This window comes from Spinacia oleracea, chromosome 1 (assembly GCF_020520425.1).
Source record: "Spinacia oleracea cultivar Varoflay chromosome 1, BTI_SOV_V1, whole genome shotgun sequence".
Lineage (NCBI taxonomy): Eukaryota > Viridiplantae > Streptophyta > Magnoliopsida > Caryophyllales > Amaranthaceae > Spinacia > Spinacia oleracea.
This window is the reverse complement of record NC_079487.1, coordinates 135,291,772-135,308,769: the sequence shown is the minus strand read 5'-3', so window position 1 is coordinate 135,308,769 and position 16,998 is coordinate 135,291,772. Positions and strand designations below refer to the sequence as shown.

The 16,998-nt window shown below is 36.4% G+C and overlaps 1 protein-coding gene and 1 long non-coding RNA gene across 4 annotated transcripts; one reads left to right on the top strand and one right to left on the bottom strand.

Annotated features, from left to right (window-relative positions):
• The first annotated feature begins 2,445 nt into the window (after positions 1 to 2,445).
• Positions 2,446 to 6,610, top strand: LOC110777000 (uncharacterized). 2 transcript variants are annotated; one of them, XR_002530297.2, is made up of 5 exons: positions 2,446 to 2,604; positions 2,770 to 2,951; positions 3,060 to 3,108; positions 4,163 to 4,416; positions 6,318 to 6,610. It is a non-coding gene; the product is annotated as an uncharacterized lncRNA (long non-coding RNA). The 2 variants fall into 2 exon arrangements; XR_008922486.1 differs by having other exon boundaries at positions 2,454 to 2,604; positions 2,712 to 2,951.
• A 677-nt stretch (positions 6,611 to 7,287) lies between these two features.
• Positions 7,288 to 13,982, bottom strand: LOC110776998 (ranBP2-type zinc finger protein At1g67325). 2 transcript variants are annotated; one of them, XM_021981573.2, is made up of 10 exons: positions 13,790 to 13,982; positions 13,460 to 13,505; positions 11,832 to 11,947; positions 10,893 to 11,169; positions 9,931 to 10,007; positions 9,605 to 9,650; positions 9,368 to 9,477; positions 9,176 to 9,200; positions 8,933 to 9,084; positions 7,288 to 7,585 (listed from the first exon to the last, which is right to left on the bottom strand). In XM_021981573.2, exons 1-10 carry the CDS (start codon positions 13,796 to 13,798, stop codon positions 7,571 to 7,573), a joined length of 873 nt encoding a protein of 290 aa, XP_021837265.1. In that variant the 5' UTR covers positions 13,799 to 13,982; the 3' UTR covers positions 7,288 to 7,570. The 2 variants fall into 2 exon arrangements, with proteins under 2 accessions (XP_021837265.1, XP_021837266.1); XM_021981574.2 differs by lacking the exon at positions 7,288 to 7,585 and adding an exon at positions 8,360 to 8,725.
• Positions 13,983 to 16,998: the final 3,016 nt, after the last annotated feature.

Here is a 16,998-nt window from a genome sequence, read left to right as displayed (position 1 = left end):
GATGAATGGAAACACAGGAAATACTGCCTACAAGTATCAGAAATAGTTCAAAACCAAGATAAATGTATGTGCAAATGATTACAGAAAGTGAAGGATGGGATTGTATCAACTATGAATAAGACAACGGGAACAAAATTGTTAAACTGACAGATATGAAGGGGTCATTTGGTTAGAAACACCGTGATATCAAGTTCCAGTGCAAATGATGATCAACCAAACGAAAAAACCCTGATATCAAGTTCCAGTGCAAATGATGATCAACCAAACGAAAAAGCATCGTAATTTAATCAGGGAAAACGAAAAAGAAGCCCGTCCCTGAACAAAGAGGGGCAGGAGGGCCTCCAGGATAATATGAATTTCAACTAATTAAACATAACACAACACCAAAACAAAACCAAACAGAACAGAACAGATTTACCATTTTGAAACCTGATCATATCAGAAAAATCGTATCAGTAATCCTAATAAATGTTATTAGAATCATGTCAAAAAAGTAATACGAAATTCAAACACCAAAAACATAGCTAATAAAATTAATAACCCCAAAAGAATTGCATTTTACAATTTGAAACCCTAGAAAAATCAATTAACCCTGATATCAAGTTCCAGTGCAAATGATACTTAACCAAACATTAGAATCCATTCAAAAAGCCTCGTAATTTACAGGGAAATTCAACAGGGATATCCAAATTGACACAGAAACGAAAAAGAAACCCATCCCTGAACAAAGGATAAATGAAATTCAACCAATTAGACATAAAACAGCACCCAACATAATACATTTAACAATCTGAAACTTGATCATATCAGAAAAATCGTATCAGTAATCCTAATCAGAGAATCATATAAAAAATGATTATGGTAAGATTGTAAGAATTTCACAACACCAAAACAAACAAAAAAAAACCAACAGAAAGCAGTTACCAATTTGAAACCGATCATATAATAAAAAAAAAAGTAATAAAATTTAGAAATAAAATCAACAAAAAAAACAAAACAGATAGAAAATAGATAATTACCGAGAATAGCAGCAGCAGCAGCAGCAGCAGAAGAGAAGGAGAGGGGTTGGCAGAGACACCACCGACTTGAGCAGTTAGGTTTTAAGAGGATGAAGAACCGAATCCGAACCGAATACAAATCGAAATCCGAATTAGCCAAGATAGAAGAAGGAGTATAATAAACTTAAATTTAAATTAAACAATGATTCAATCTACAAACACGAAAATCGAAACCTACGCTTGGTGAATTGGAGATGAATTTGGTTTGATGAGAGAAAAGAGAACTGTGTTTTGTGAGATTGGTGATTATTTGATTTAGGATTATAAAATTTGATGGGCTTTATTTTGGGTTAAGTTTCAACTTGGGCCTAGTTTTAAGAGTTATTATTTGTTATAAAACCACTATATCTTTTATCGTCATGCCATGTTGTATCGGATATCATTTCATGTGAGATGTTCAAAGGATTGAAACACTCGATAATCGATATCCTCCGCCAACCAGAGTGTTAAAAAACACATTCCGTAGCACATAAAAGTTACCAAATCAAGATATAATGAAATATATTACCGAAAACTACGAATAAACAAACAAAGCATAACATGTCCAAGTTTCAAAGTTGATGCTTCATAGAATAACCCAACCTACATCTTCTTAATTTGACTTGCTACTACTAATAAAGTTGGGTAACAAGTCTTGAAAAAACAGACAAGAATAAATTGCCGGAAACCTCACCTACAATCATACAGAAAATGAGAATAGTCTGCTAATTTTCAGAAAATATGATAAACAACTACAATCATATGGTATATATAGGTGGTTTTTAAAGTTAATTTACAATTACTTATCAATTAATTTTTCCACTTATCCCTCCCTAAACTCATGCGGGAGATTAGTCCACTCGTCGTAGTTCGTTTCAGCAAAAATAAATCGACATAGGCCCTGTTCGGCAAAATTAGCGGTAGCGGTTAGCGGTTGAGTAGCGGGTAGCGGTTAAAGTAGCGAGTAGCGGTGAATAGTAGCGGGTATCGGTTAGCTGTCAAAGTAGCGGTAACTAACATGAGTGTTCGGTAAAAGTAGCGGTTGATATTATAAAAATAAAAATAAACGCAAGAATATTATTTAAAAATTTATTATAAATTTGTCAAACGCTACCCGCTACCTTAAACGCTATTAATTTTAACGTTTGACAAAAGCTACCCAACCGCTACCCCAACCGCTAACCGCTACCTAAATCGCTACTTTACCAAACACTTACAAATTTTACAAGTAGCGTCTTGACTAGGTCAAAACGCTACCCGCTACCTCAAACGCTACCGCCGAACACGCCCATAACCATTTCCTACCCCTCTACAAAGCAAGGAGTGCCTTCTAAACTCTCCTTAAGAATAGTGTAATTACTTCCACGCCCTTGAATTCTTTCATAATTTACCGCCCTGCCATTCCCTCCGTCATACCTGCTTTCCTTCTCCCCCCTCCCTGCTTCAGTGTTTCCTTCTTCTTTTTTCACTCCCTGTTTGTGTTTCAACAAACCCTAGCTCTCTTATCCGCCCCTATTTTCTCTCTCCTCCCATTCTTCTTTCTCTCTTCTTCATTGTTCTATCAAAGGTTAGTATCTCTCTTTTTGACCCTTTTCTATATGATAGTAAATTTTATCTGTTCTCTAGGTTTCTTCATTCTTGTATTTTGGAGTTTAATTTGATTTTGCTATGTAGAACCGATTGATTCAGTGAAGGATCTACCAATTTAGTTTAATTTGATTTTGCTATGTAGAACCGATTGATTCAGTGAAGGATCTATCAATTTAGAGATGAAGAGACATCCTTATCCATCATTTTTTTTAAAGTGGGGTTTGTGTGATGGGTATAAGCTGGATAATGATACACAAACAAGAGGTGTTAACTACTTAACCCTAAATATAATGACCTCAAAGCCACTAATCTCCCTAGAAATGTGTAAGCTTTCCGATCCCTTTAACGCTTTATTATTAACTTTTGTCATTATCAGGGAAAAAATATTGATCCTAATTTGATAAAATTCGTTTTTTTTCATGTGTTCTTTAGGTCGAATGTTTCATCCGCCCAGCTTTCAAGTATATTATCGCCTTATCAGGTAATTGTTGATACCAATTTCATCAATTCTTCCATCCATAATAAAGTGGGAATCTATTTGTTTCTTTGATGTAAAATTAAGAAGCTTATTTATTTTGAGTTGTCATCGCATTGTCCTATATATGGGTTGCGAATTATCAATGGTCATTATCCCTTTCTTTCGGGAATATTTGTCACTTTGTTAAATATGGTAAACTGGTAGCATTGGTTAATTTCAGCTACTCTCTCCATCCTAACCCCCAAATAAAGGATGAAAATTTAGAAATTAGTGTAATGTCGTAAATTACTAAAATGTAGTACAATATCTGATAACATATACTGTATTTGGATTATGCGTTTAGGTTTATTTGAGTGCGAAGCTCTATGGGGGAAGTTATGTTCTTTCACTCATTTCCATTCCCAATTTTTATTGGAAATTTTTCATTGACGGGAGTCTACATCCTACATAATGTTTATTTTGCTGTGCGCATACTACGGGAGCTGGAGTCTTTTAGATTGATTTGTCATTTACATTGATGGTATTTGTAAGCTTTTTTTTTTATTGTCAAAAAATGGTAGAAATTGGAGACCGGAGGGCTTTAGGGAAATGAGTGTGAAGGGAAATTGACTAATTAAGACAATTTCTCAATAACTCTTAAAAGGGTGTAAAACATTTTCCATTTGAAAGGAAAGGAAACAACTTTTCCACTTTCCCTCTTTACCTCCTCCTCACCCATCTACTCTCATTTTCCTTTTCTTTATAAATTTTCTTATAAGGAACCAAACAAACAAGACCAGGGTGCTTTTCATCATTGGTATACTATCTTACAGATGCTTATACAGTCAACAAAAGCTAATTATCTTGGTTTGTTGTTAAGTAAGCTATGCATTTGTTTTTGTTTTTTTTGGCATGTACGTTAATCAAACATGGGAACTAGGAAGGACTCTTGGATTCTAGGTTTGGTTTTTTCTTTTTTGTTAGTGTTTTTTTTCTAGGGGGGCGGTTTGTTTAGAGGCTTTACCCCTCTTCCTCACCAAAAAAATATATATATTTATGGGTGATGTTGTTTGTGCAGGTGATCGATAACACTGACAAAACTAGCACGAACAGATCAAAAGATACATTCCTTGACTGGTTTCTCCACCCATTTTTAGTTATGAAATAACATATCAAAGCAGAAAACCGCTCGCCGGCATTGGGACATTACCTTGGCAAATGAGTTTTACTGAATGGAGATCCTAAGAGTCTTCAAAGTTTTTGCACTATAAACACCTTTGAAGATGAAGCTAAAAGAGCAGAACTTTAGGCACTGGCACGAGCCGCACGAAGGTAATAGAATATCAATCACTTCTGAAATGATGTCTTAGTTTAGCACTTGAACTAAAGTCATTAGTCATAGGCTGACTAAATAGAGATTTCTTTGAGTCTCTTTATATCTCCTTCTATTTTCTCTTTGAAAGTTCTATTAGTGTCACTCAAAGAGTCAAAGTATTTGTAGAAGTTTGCTTGTATCTTTAGACAAACTACTAAACATCGATCATATGTTATCCCAGGTGGTTGTCTATTTTTAGTATCGGTGACTCTAGGGTGCCATGGCTTTCTAATAAAAATAGGTAACGTGTCAACTAAATCCAGTCATAGGTAGTATGATAGAAGAAGAAGAAACATATCTCACACTCTGTATATGGCAAGAAATGTGTATGACAATAAATTTGTTACATTTTGTTTAACTCTGCCAACCATTTCTTCGCCTATATGGCTACATTTGTATAATGCTAAAGACTTAAGCTGCTATGCTTAGTGCTGATAGGGATGTATAAAAGGTGAGTTCCTGGGATCATTTGATATTGTGAAACACCGGGATTCTTAGACATGTATGAATTGCGATTGAATATTTTTCTAGGATTTTTTCATATTTACCACCTACAAAGATTCACTTTTTTTTGTTTACCACCTTATAAGTTGGAATTTTACATTTACCACCTAAAACTTATCAAAAGTTTTATAATCACCACCATTTAACGAAATCCATCCAATTTACCATCCACGTGGGTGCAGGTACGAGTTAACAGGTACGGAGTACTAATTAACAATTTTTTGATCCTTTTGCTTAAGTATATACTTCTTTTTTGTGCTTTTTTTTTTGCTTTAGATCAGTTCAGTGGTTCCAGTGGAGAAAACCGCTGGTCTGTTTTTCAAGGATTGTGTGATGAGGGGTTACTTCTTGTTTTGCGAAACACATTTGGTGACCGGGAAAGCAATGTACAAATTCGAGAGAGTTCGCAGTTGATTTCAAGCAGCAGCCATAAAATTGTTCTCATAGAGGGAAACTCCAACTTAAATGATATATCTGTAGAAGTATCTTATGTGTCTATAAGGTGTTAACGTCATAAAAATTCAGTAGTCTACAAGAACTGAAAAGATTCATGCAACTGAGAACATTTATGTAGAAGTATCCCATGCTCAAACCTCTCGTCGTTGCCAAAAAGTATGAGAAAGCTGGCCAATTTTGTCATCTTGATCTTGATGTCTGTAGGCAATTACTCTCAGTGCCTACGTGGTTAGGGAGTTTGTACTTGTTCATTAGAAGTTGAAGAATTGAATTTTTTTTCCCATGAACTTGTTATAATCAGGGAGAATGAAGAAGAACTGAAGAAGGTGATGTTATTTTGGGAAAATTAAGGAGGCAAATCAATGTGTTTAGTTGAGTGGGACCCACGTGGATGGTAATTGGATAATTCCGTTAAGTGGTGGTGATTATAAAACGTTTGATAAGTTTTATGTGGTAAATGTAAAATTCCAACTTATAAGCTGGTAAATACAAAAAAGTGTAACTTTGTAGGTGGTAAATATGAAAAAAATCCTATTTTCCTTTTTTCCTCCTACATTCTATATATAGGTGTCAATATTCATCAGTATGGATACATTTCTCTTATATATTATCTTGTTGTCTTGCAACCTCTCTTCCCAATTGTAATTTGCAATCTATAAAAATAAAATGGCCCTATGAAACTGTGGATGTGGCGACAGCTGCAGCTGTGATGACTGCAACTGGTACATTCCCTTCTTGATGATTATCTCTAGCACAATAAAGTGCTTGAAATTATGTTGATTAGTCACTGAGTTTGAGTTGTTGAAAGTGATGTTCTTCCATGACAATTTGATGTTGCTAGAAAACATATTGTATTTGCATGATTAATACTCTAAGATAGTCCGAATTCATTTTGCAGGACTGAGTGAGTGAGTGTGGCCGTGGAGACGACCGTAGCTGCTACCCATACACCTGTGATCAAATGTACTTACCATCCTCATTCCTGAATCATGTATTACGAATATAGGTGGTTCTCTTTTCTGTCAAATATGATTGTGCTGTGAATTGAATAAATAGCCATGGCGTCTTCAGTTCTGGTGTATATCTAGAACTGTTGATGTTTCATGGTTCAACGATTTGTGAATGTAATTATGTACTGATTGTTGAAAGAAAGATCTACTATTATTCTATTAAGCTGATTATTATGGTGTATATCTAGGTTTGTTGATGTTTCATAATAAACATGCTAACTTTATTGTGATTAGAAAACGGACTATTGTGCTCAAAATTGTCCATGGCACCAGCAATATAAATGTATTTATGGTTTTGTATTGTCATTTACATTCAAGTCCAAGTTCAACAATTTTTCTAGCATTTAATTTATTTCTTTGTACATGCTTGTCTTTTACGTAATATTTTAACAAAATAATTTTTTATATCTTGGGGGATCGTGCGCGCTAAATAGTATAAGAAAATGTGGCTAAGAAAATGTGGCTAGAAAGTAACTTCGAACATGAAGTTTTCCGAACTATTTATCTATCATTAGGAGTATTAAAAAAATCATTCAAAAAACCACCGGTCTCATGTTAAAGAGCCCCATCACACAATTAACCCATAATCAATCAATTAACTCTCAGACTAGTGGTAACCACTTAGGGTATATTACAGTAACTCAAGCAAGTTTAAATTGCTTCTTCTCCATTGCAATTTGTACTGTGTTTATGGTTCATTCGCAACCAAAAAACACACAATTAACATATACACGGTCATTATTAGCACATGGACAACATTAACCACAAAATCGTGTCATATTTCTCTAAAAAACATAAGAACTTGCTCCGGATATAGTTATCACGTTACGAGTTTAAATTAAGCTACCACACGAAAAGGATATGAAATCTCATTTATATCTCTGAGTATGAGTAACATAATTTACATATTCAAATCAAAAGAAAAAGTTCATACAATGAGGCTAAATATGTACTTATATTAAGTTACAAAGTGGGGTTTTTTTTTCCTTTCTATTTTCCAAATTTTCTAGCAACAAACAAGGCATAATAGGAGCGGTCATTTGTATTATTATTATTAGTAGGAATAATCAACCGAGCCAGAAAAGGTCCACATTAAGTGCAAGAAGCCCAACCCGAACCAGCACACGAGCAGCAACCCACATCACCATCTGACCACCTGGAGCAAAAGCAGGAAACCCGGCCTGAACCATTGCAAGATAGGCACCTTGGGAAAGAACCAGCAATGGTGTTCTGATCCAACACAGACTTCACTATAACCGCCCCGGCTAACACACTTGGTCCGGAAGTTAATTGGGTCAGAACCAAAGGACCCATTTTATGGATTGAAGATTGATGAAAATTAAAGGAAATTTGAGGAGAGAGAAAATGTTAATCTGAGTAGATAGAATATATTTTTTGATTTTAGTTGAGGTGAAAAGGAGAGTGAATGTGGTAAGATAATTGGACACGATACACAAAGGTGTTGGGGTTGGTTGGCCAACAAAAACATGGGAAGTAAGAATTCCTAAAAATGGCAAAATTTTAAGAATTCCTACTTCAATTGTCTTCAAATAACTAGGACAAGGACTCAAGGAGTGGACACCTATTGAACTTGAGAATATTAGAGATACGATAGCTACGAAAAACCCCGTGTTTTTCAATCGCAGTCCTTGACGTAACAATTTGAAGAACAACCTCAGTAATAGAAAACAATGTACAAACCCTACAACAATTAATCCAGCAAGTCCAAAATTGCTCTTGTTTACGGCTTGTCACGTCCACATACATGCATACATGACAGCAAAGCTGAAAAGACGGTCCCGGGAAAAAGGAAGAAAATAGAAGCATTCTTTCTGTGCCACACCACTGTGTACGAAGACTATTGGAAAAGGATACCTTCAGTCTAGATTCTAGACAACTAAAACAACACACTGTAATCAAGGATCCAATATTAAGTGACCGAGAAAACCCCGGACATCCGAGGACCGGACCATAAGCTGCATATTAAACTCAAATTTTACTTAAAATACAGACTAATTTTCCACTGATTGTAAAAACTCTGTTGCATGTTGACATAACCTCGAGATGAGTAAACTCATCTCATAATAACAATATTAATCAGGTAAAACTTTGCCAGACTTAGCTGGACAGAATAAAAGGGATCCACAAAAGACTTCACAACAGATAATACAAATAACTCGACACAGATCCGCTGCAATATGAAGACGACGACATGACTGACTTTCAGACACCGATACTGAGCATGCTGGACGACAACTCTGGACCTTCCCAATAACCAGACATGTCCTAGTACTCACTGGAACAGTAGACAATTGCAAATCAATAAATTCAAAAGATACCAAGGAAAAGAAATTGAGACAAACTATAGAAATACTGGTGAAATTTCCACATATGGCGTTTGGAACCCATTATACGCAAACGATAGGGAATATATATATGCAGATAATGTGAGAGTAATGAGAAAATCAACCCATATGACACAAATGTGCATCAGATTACATACCTGCTCATTTCCATCAGCTACTGGAGAAGGCGATTTATTTTCCTCGGCTGGCTTATCAGCTCCACAATTCTGCCTATTGCACTTAGTCCTGAATGGGTAGTTTATGTTGCCACATTTTTCACACTTCCAGCTACCATCAGGCATCTTTTGCTCTGTCAATTGAGAAAGAAAAAAGAAATCACTTAACCATCATGTATAATTGAAATACGGAAAATGACCAGCATTATGTATTCAAAGACTTACTTGGATTTTTCTCTGGTTTTGGAGCCTATAATTTGTTTTAAATGCATAGAGGGAAAAACAAGGCAAAAGAGAGAAAATCAGGTTCCTCAAACTATAGATTAAGTTGTACACAAACACAGTAGTGATAAGAGAAGAAGAGTAACCAAATATATTCTTTTAAGATGCAAAAAATGGTAGTGAAGCAAGTATTACCTGAGCACCAGGCTTTGGTGTGCTGCACTTCCTCATATTGCAAACTGTTCTAAAAGAGAAATTCACATTTCCACATTTAGGGCATTTCCAGTCATTGTCTCGTGTCTCATCTTGATAAAAGAACAGAAAAGAGTATGTTAGCTGTAGCTAGAACTTAGCAAGATTTATTTTATAAAAAAAAAAAAAAAAAACAGCGCAATTTTTTGAAAAAATAATAGCATCCCCTACATAACAAACCTTTTTTCTGGGATTTGTCATCTGGGAAAAATCCTGGTCTTGGGCCCTGATAAAAAATAAAAAATAAAAAACTTCCAGTAAATACTAGCAACATGACACCCATTAATGTAAGTTGGACGCAACCAGAAATTTAGCTAAAGTAACTTTAACAGTCTTCTTATTGGTATCTGACCATCTACCACAAATGTTATGTTAACGGCAAGGCAAAGTGACACTTGGGTAGTGAGACACTAAATGGTCTGCATGAAACTCAACAGCCCCGGAGGACGAAATGAAAGTGTTCTTAATAGCACAGAAAATTATCATCGTATTCAGTGAAGACATACCATAGCAGGTGGAGGCATAGGCGGCATGGGCATGCCATAACGGTCCATCATTGGTGGAGGCACACCGTACATTCCACCTATAGATAAAATGATTAGAAAAGTTGCCACAACTCCATGCATCAAAATGCTCAATAGGAAAAATGCATGCAAAATGAAAACATTCAAAACAAGACAAACACACAAATTTAACTTAACATAACTCCCTCGGAAATCTAGAACCAATCATCAAAACACGAAAAATGAAAGGCAACCAACCAGCAGTTCAGAAATATATTAGTAACTCTGCTTCTTAAATCATGATGTTACAAACTCAAGTTACTCAGCCCAAGAAATTAAGGTCAATTCATAATGAAAGGCTTAAGAGGTAAAAGTTGGCAGTAATAGTATGTCATGAGCTAGGTGGAAGGAGAAGAAAAACAAAACTCAACCAGCTATAGGAATAATTACCAAACAAATACATTAGGGGTGCACAAACATCAATAGCTAGTTCAATCAGCCATTCACAAACTCTACGAAAAACATTATCCTTTATTTGAAAGACTACCTAATCCACAAGGTAACTAAACGTAAAGTATATTGGCATAACAAATACAGGTAATGTGTAAATTCAGCTACTCTAAAAACATCAAAGCCAGTTCAATCAGCTATTCACAATCACTACCGAAATTATTATCCTTTACTTGGAAGACCATCTAAATACGGTAAGTCGGGTAACCAATCATAAAGAATACAAGTGTTGTTCCCTAGTCAACCATTAAATGACCCCGCAAAACCTCGGGCTAGGACATGACATCATATACAAAGAAAATATAAAATTTGGGCGAGATGAGAGAAGCAAAATTTCACAACATAACCGTACTTTCAGAACATAGAACATAGACAGAGGAGAAGCAAATTTTTCATTTCTCAATGATGGAAGTAATCTAGACTGAAAGAAAGGGAGAGAAAGGAAAAGAAAGTACCATTTCCCATCATGGATCCACCAGAATATGGTGGCGGTCCAGACAAAGGCATTGGTCGGTAGGGGCTGCCTCCAGAGATGCGGTTTCCATAATTATAATGGTATGCTGATCCCCCAGAATATGGGACTTCATAAGGGGGAATCGATGATCCATTAAAAACTGAAGAACCATAATGAGGCATTCCCATATACATTGATGCAGGTGGAGGTCCGGATCCTCCGTATGGAGGATTGGAAGAGTAAGGCTGAGGAGGCTGCATTGGCCTTAAAGCGGGTTTCTGTAACATGCAAAAACCATAACAATAAGGTTAACTGAGATCAGAGTGGAAAAACAATTATTAGTCTTAAATAACATGGTATGACATGTTGGGGAAAATATAACCGAGTTGGGACTTGTCTAACATGACTCAACAGTTAGATAATGCTTTCCAAGCATCCAGAATTTCTTTTTTTAGCAAGAAACGAGGGAAGGGAGGAGAGGTATCTAATCCTCAGAAAAAGTAGCTGTCTCTTTACAAAAGGGGGATATCAGAAGGAAAACTCCCCCCAAGAAATAGAATATGAAACAGCTGGTGATTTCAGTATTCAACATTGACAGACATGATCCAAATTAAGAGAGCTACTAGGACAGAGGATAGCAAAGATAAAAACTAAAGATATGAGTTTGTATTTGATTCAGTCATTTAGCTAACCGTTGATTTAATGCGAGAGATATTAAAACAAGGTAGTCAAGGAGTTCAACATATATGAGAAAAATAACAAGCATTCTGATAGATGACACCAGTACTTATTATATTAACATAGCGATTGGTCTGGAATCTGAAGGTAAAATTACGTAGTTAAAAAACCCAATCAACAGGTAATATATTTAACTAACATATTAGCAGAAATAATCAAACACCAATAAACAGCTATACATAGATATAACAGCACAACCTACCGCATTGTGATCAGCTGGTCTGGGCTGCGTACAATTGCGCATGTTGCACGTTGTTCTGAAAGAAAAATTGACATTGCTACAGACAGGGCAAGTCCAGTCATCTTCCCTACGACCACCTGCACATACGATGTACAATGGGTTACAAGGATACCACTTTTCAGAAGAAACACACAAATAAATCAACATCAATTCAGTAATGTAACATGCAAATTGATAAGGAGTAGGGTAACGAACTAAGTTGGAGGTAACTACTGTCCTTCCCCTTCTGATAAACCAAGGAAGAAAAGGGCAAGTTCAATCATTTCCTTCCTTCCCTTTCCCTAAGCTCTCTTCTTTTAGCATCACCTACCCTCTATACTTTATAGCCAAACACACTGTTAGCGCAGTGTATATCAATGTAGACAGCCTAATGTGTCTTCCAGATATCATAACCTTATATCCTAAAGACGTCTCTAAGTCCTGCTCAGCAAGTGTCTTGAATATCCTAAAATAACCTTTTTCATAATTTCTTACATATGATAACACCCAGACCACTTTAACAAGTAAAATCAACTTTGCTAATAGGTTATAAATGCTATTACACTTTTTTTAATTCGCCTACGGTTAAACTTCACATTTAAAAAATAATCTTCTTTACTTCTCTCAGCAGTTTCAACAAAGTATTTCCTCTTATCTCAGCAGTTTCAACAAAGTGTTTCCTCTTATCAAGTATACTATGGCCAGATAACATTCTAAGAGAGACCTCGATGAAAATTTAATTTAGTTAGCTTTAACATAAGTCTTGGGACATGAAAGATGCAAGCAAAATAAAAGGCTGATAAAAAAATTCCCTTTGACTCTTGTTGCAAGTATGTCCATGAGCACCTTACTAATATGTGTGTCCAAATATTCCTAAGCCAGAGGCCCAGAGTTTTCCAGGTTCCGACATTCAAGTTCTAGCTGTGTAAACCCATAAAACAGTTCTTCTTAACCTTCGTAACTCTATAATCATGGACCCAAGACCTCATCCCACCTAATTCATCGCCCTGCGTGGTGTTCTTTACACTAAAAAATACTGAAACAAAGCAGGTGGCCACACGTTTAAATATAGTGGATTAGTGGATCTTAATTTATTTGCAGTAATGAATTTAACAACATCAATCTTCAAGGCAATACTAAGTAGACCAATGATCAATACTACACATTGAAGACACATGCAATTCAATTAAGATGCGAACTTCACATTATATATGGAAACTTTGGGTGAATAAGCAAAATTGTAACAACATAACTGACACTGTCGCATTTCTACTCTTTCTAGATAGGTAGCAGTGGTAGCACAGCTTGAAAAAGTAAAGGAAAACCAGAAAACGATATAAAATCTTCAGCATATCCTAAAATTAAGTTCTCCACTGTTTTGATTTACTCAACGTAAGCTAATTTCTAAGAAATCTTCTCAGAAACCGACAACGAGGTAATAAATTTTTTTCACAAATTCAAAAACATAGTACATTGCCCCATTTCCCTGCCAAATAACTTGAATAAAGCTCAGAAACAGCAAAATCTATACCAGGCACAACATCAATCACTCGAATACTTATTAAACTAGCGTTACCCGAAAATTAGCCAGTTAGAAAGAAAAAAATTACCATCTGTTCTAGCACGCTTGGCGTTTGAAGGATTTCTGTTATCCACCTGAGAACACCCGTGAACGAAATCATAATAAATCCTCAAAAATCCCAATAAAAGGCAAATCTTGAAAACAAAATCTCTAATTCAGAGGACAAATCAACAATTACAAGCTCGATAAAACGAAAAATCGATTCGTATGAATATTACCTAAGTAAATTAGTAATCGAAACCCTGATTTTTAACGAAAATTGAAGAAGCGCGAATTTTAAAATCGAGGTAAAAGAAAAACGGGTACGGAAAATCGGAATCGACGAGAAAACTGGAGAACAATTGAGAGTAAGGAGTACCTGAGACATGTCGCCGGAGAAAGTGCGGAAGATCGAGAGAACGGTAGATTGATGCGGAGAGATATAGAGCGAGAGAGTGATGGTGGTGGTGGAGGAGAATTACTCCGATTAAAAATTAGGGTTTGCCGATGTGAGCAAATTGGAAACGAGGTGAATTAAAAAAGAGCCACGAGTTTGGGAGATTAAATGGCGGGATTTATTAAAGGGTTCTGAGAAAACGAAATTATATCCCAATTTATAAGGGCGTTACAACTTATAAATGATAAGGTGGCTTTAAATTGAATATGTGACTTATCATAATAAATTTTTGTTAAATGACGGAATTCATTAAGGAGTCATTCTGAAAAAACGAAACACAACTCACAATTCAAAAGGGCATAGGTGACTTCGAATTGAATCTGTGACTTACCATAATAAATTTTTAGTCGAAATCAAAATCATGATTATTAGACGAGAAGAATGCAAACGTGGAACACGTCGTTGAGAAAGTTACTAATGCTTAATAATTGTTCACTACACGGAATACAAAAGAACATATACTCTCTCCCAACTACACTTCGTTATATTAAAGAAACTATTATTTTTGGGTCCACTTGAACCAACAAGATTTTTATTCCATATTATCAACAGTGAGGAAAATTTGAACTTATAACCCGTAGTAAATAGTCTCCAGGTCAAAACTCAAACCATTACGATTAGGCGAGACGAGTGCAAGTGTCTAAAGTTACTATTAATATACGGTACATCAAATATTTAAGTGTACTCAAAAAACATACTCTCTCCGTTCTCCGTTTTTTCATATTAAAGAAGAAGAAGAATAAAATAAGTTGAGCTTACGAGTTACGACAATTAAGGTGATAAATTGATCATGTAACATAGTAACATATGTGGTGTCATGAACAAGAACATGAGGCGTCTAATTTGTGATAGTCACACGTTATTTGAATGTATATATATGTTACTATATATTTATTAATAGTTCATGAATTACATAATTCTTATCTCAACCAATATTAAAGTTTACAAGGTACATTATTAGGGCTTATATTATATTTGGGCCTTATTGTATTTGTTGTATTTATTATACTTAGTATTCTGGCCCATGGCTAGCTGATGTACTATATAACCACAATTCATTGTGCAATACAAGGCAAGAAAACTATCTACCCTAATTAATTTGTCATGGTATCGGAGCTAGCAGCCTAGCAAACCCTAACCCTACAGATTTTTTTTCTTCCCTTTCTACAACCTACTGCCGTTCCTAATATTCAAGAGAACACCCAGCGTGTGTTTTGTTTTTCTTGGATCAAACATGGATGGCGATGGCAAAACCGATCCGGCTTCTCCGTATTACTTGAGTTCTGGAGATCAACCGGGAACTATAATCTCACATGTATTGTTACGTGGTGATGAGAATTACATGGCGTGGTCTAGGGCAATGCAATTGGCCCTTCAATCTCGCCGGAAATTTCTGTTCGTGAATGGCAAAATAAGTCAGCCGAGTGATAAGAGCAAGCAGCTTGACTGGGTGACGGTCAATTCGATGCTCGTCTCATGGATGTTGCGGAGTATGGAACCCAAGGTGGCTGCCTCCATCCCGTTTCATGATAATGCAAAGAAGTTGTGGGATTTTTTGGCTAAAAAATACGGTGTAGCGAATGGACCTCGATTGCAACAATTGCGATCTCAAATTACTTCTTGTAAACAAGTGAAAGGAATGTCTATGGAGGATTATTACACAAGGCTCACGGGATTGTACGATGACTTGGTACAATTTAAACCATTACGTACTTGTGAATGTGGCAAATGTGTGTGTGATATGACTGGCAAACTAACTGTTGATCGTGATGAGGAAGTCTTGCATCAGTTCTTGATAGGAGTGGACGATGATTTATATGCCGCAGTTCGAACAAATTTATTGTCCCGTGTTCCTTTGCCTACACTTGATGAGGCTTATCTAGCTTTTATTCAAGAGGAGCGGTCTCGGGAAATAGCTGCTACTGCTGCCGTGAAGGAAGGAGTTAATACACACTCAATATTTGCAGTCAACTCTGCTCCACCTGCTCGTATGAAACAGAAGCTCGATCGCCCCGATAAGTCTCTATTAACTTGTACTCATTGTAAGAGGGACGGTCATGATAATAGTACGTGTTTCAAATTGCACGGATACCCGGATTGGTACGAAGAGATGCGGCAACGGAGAGCCAAGGGAGGTAGCTCGCAAGGGGGTGTTGCACCTGCTGCCCGTGCAGCTCTTCCTCGTGCTAATTCTGTGAGTGTTGTGTCTGGCAGCACTATTATGGGAGATGTCCCACAAGCTACTTCTACCACAGGAAATGCAGGAAATATTGAGTATACTCAGGGATTCGTGCTGTCCTTCACATGCTTCACGGCAACGACGACCAGTTAGATAAGATGACAGGTGCGTGCTATTCGTTACCTTGGATTATTGACACGGGTGCGTCCCGACATGTGACTGGCGACGCTTCTCGATTGACAAATATGGCACCTATTATTGCTTCGCCAGTTGGGTTACCGGATGGGAACAATGTGACTGCCACAATGGAGGGCAAAGCTATCTTAACACCTAATTTGAGCCTTTACAATGTTTTATTTGTCCCGTCGTTACATTGCAATTTATTATCCGTGTCGCAATTAATTGATGATTCTAAATGTATTGTCCAATTCACTGACTCTCTTTGTGCTATACAGGACCTACGTTCGGGGCGCCTGATTGGGGCCGGTGAACGACGAGATGGACTATACTACTTTCGGGATATTCCTACAGTGTGTGCGGTGACAGTTCCAGATATTCCTCCGTTCGAGTTATGGCATCGTCGCCTTGGGCATCCGTCTGACAGAGTTCTCAAGTTAGTACCTGAAATTAAAAATTGCTCTCGTAATATTACGAAGAAATTAAATAAAGCCTGTGGTATTTGTCCCCAAGCAAAGCAACACCGTGAAAGTTTTCCCGTTAGTGACAGTAAAGCTAGTAGAAGTTTTGAATTAATTCATTGTGATTTATGGGGTCGCAATTCCGTACAATCTACTAGTGGTGCACATTATTTTTTGACGTTGGTTGATGATTTTTCAAGAGCAGTGTGGGTGTATTTATTGAATTCAAAAATAGAAGTTAATAAAGCCTTTAATTCATTTTTTGCTATGATTAATTGTCAATTTGAGACAACTGTCAAAATGGTCCGAAGTGA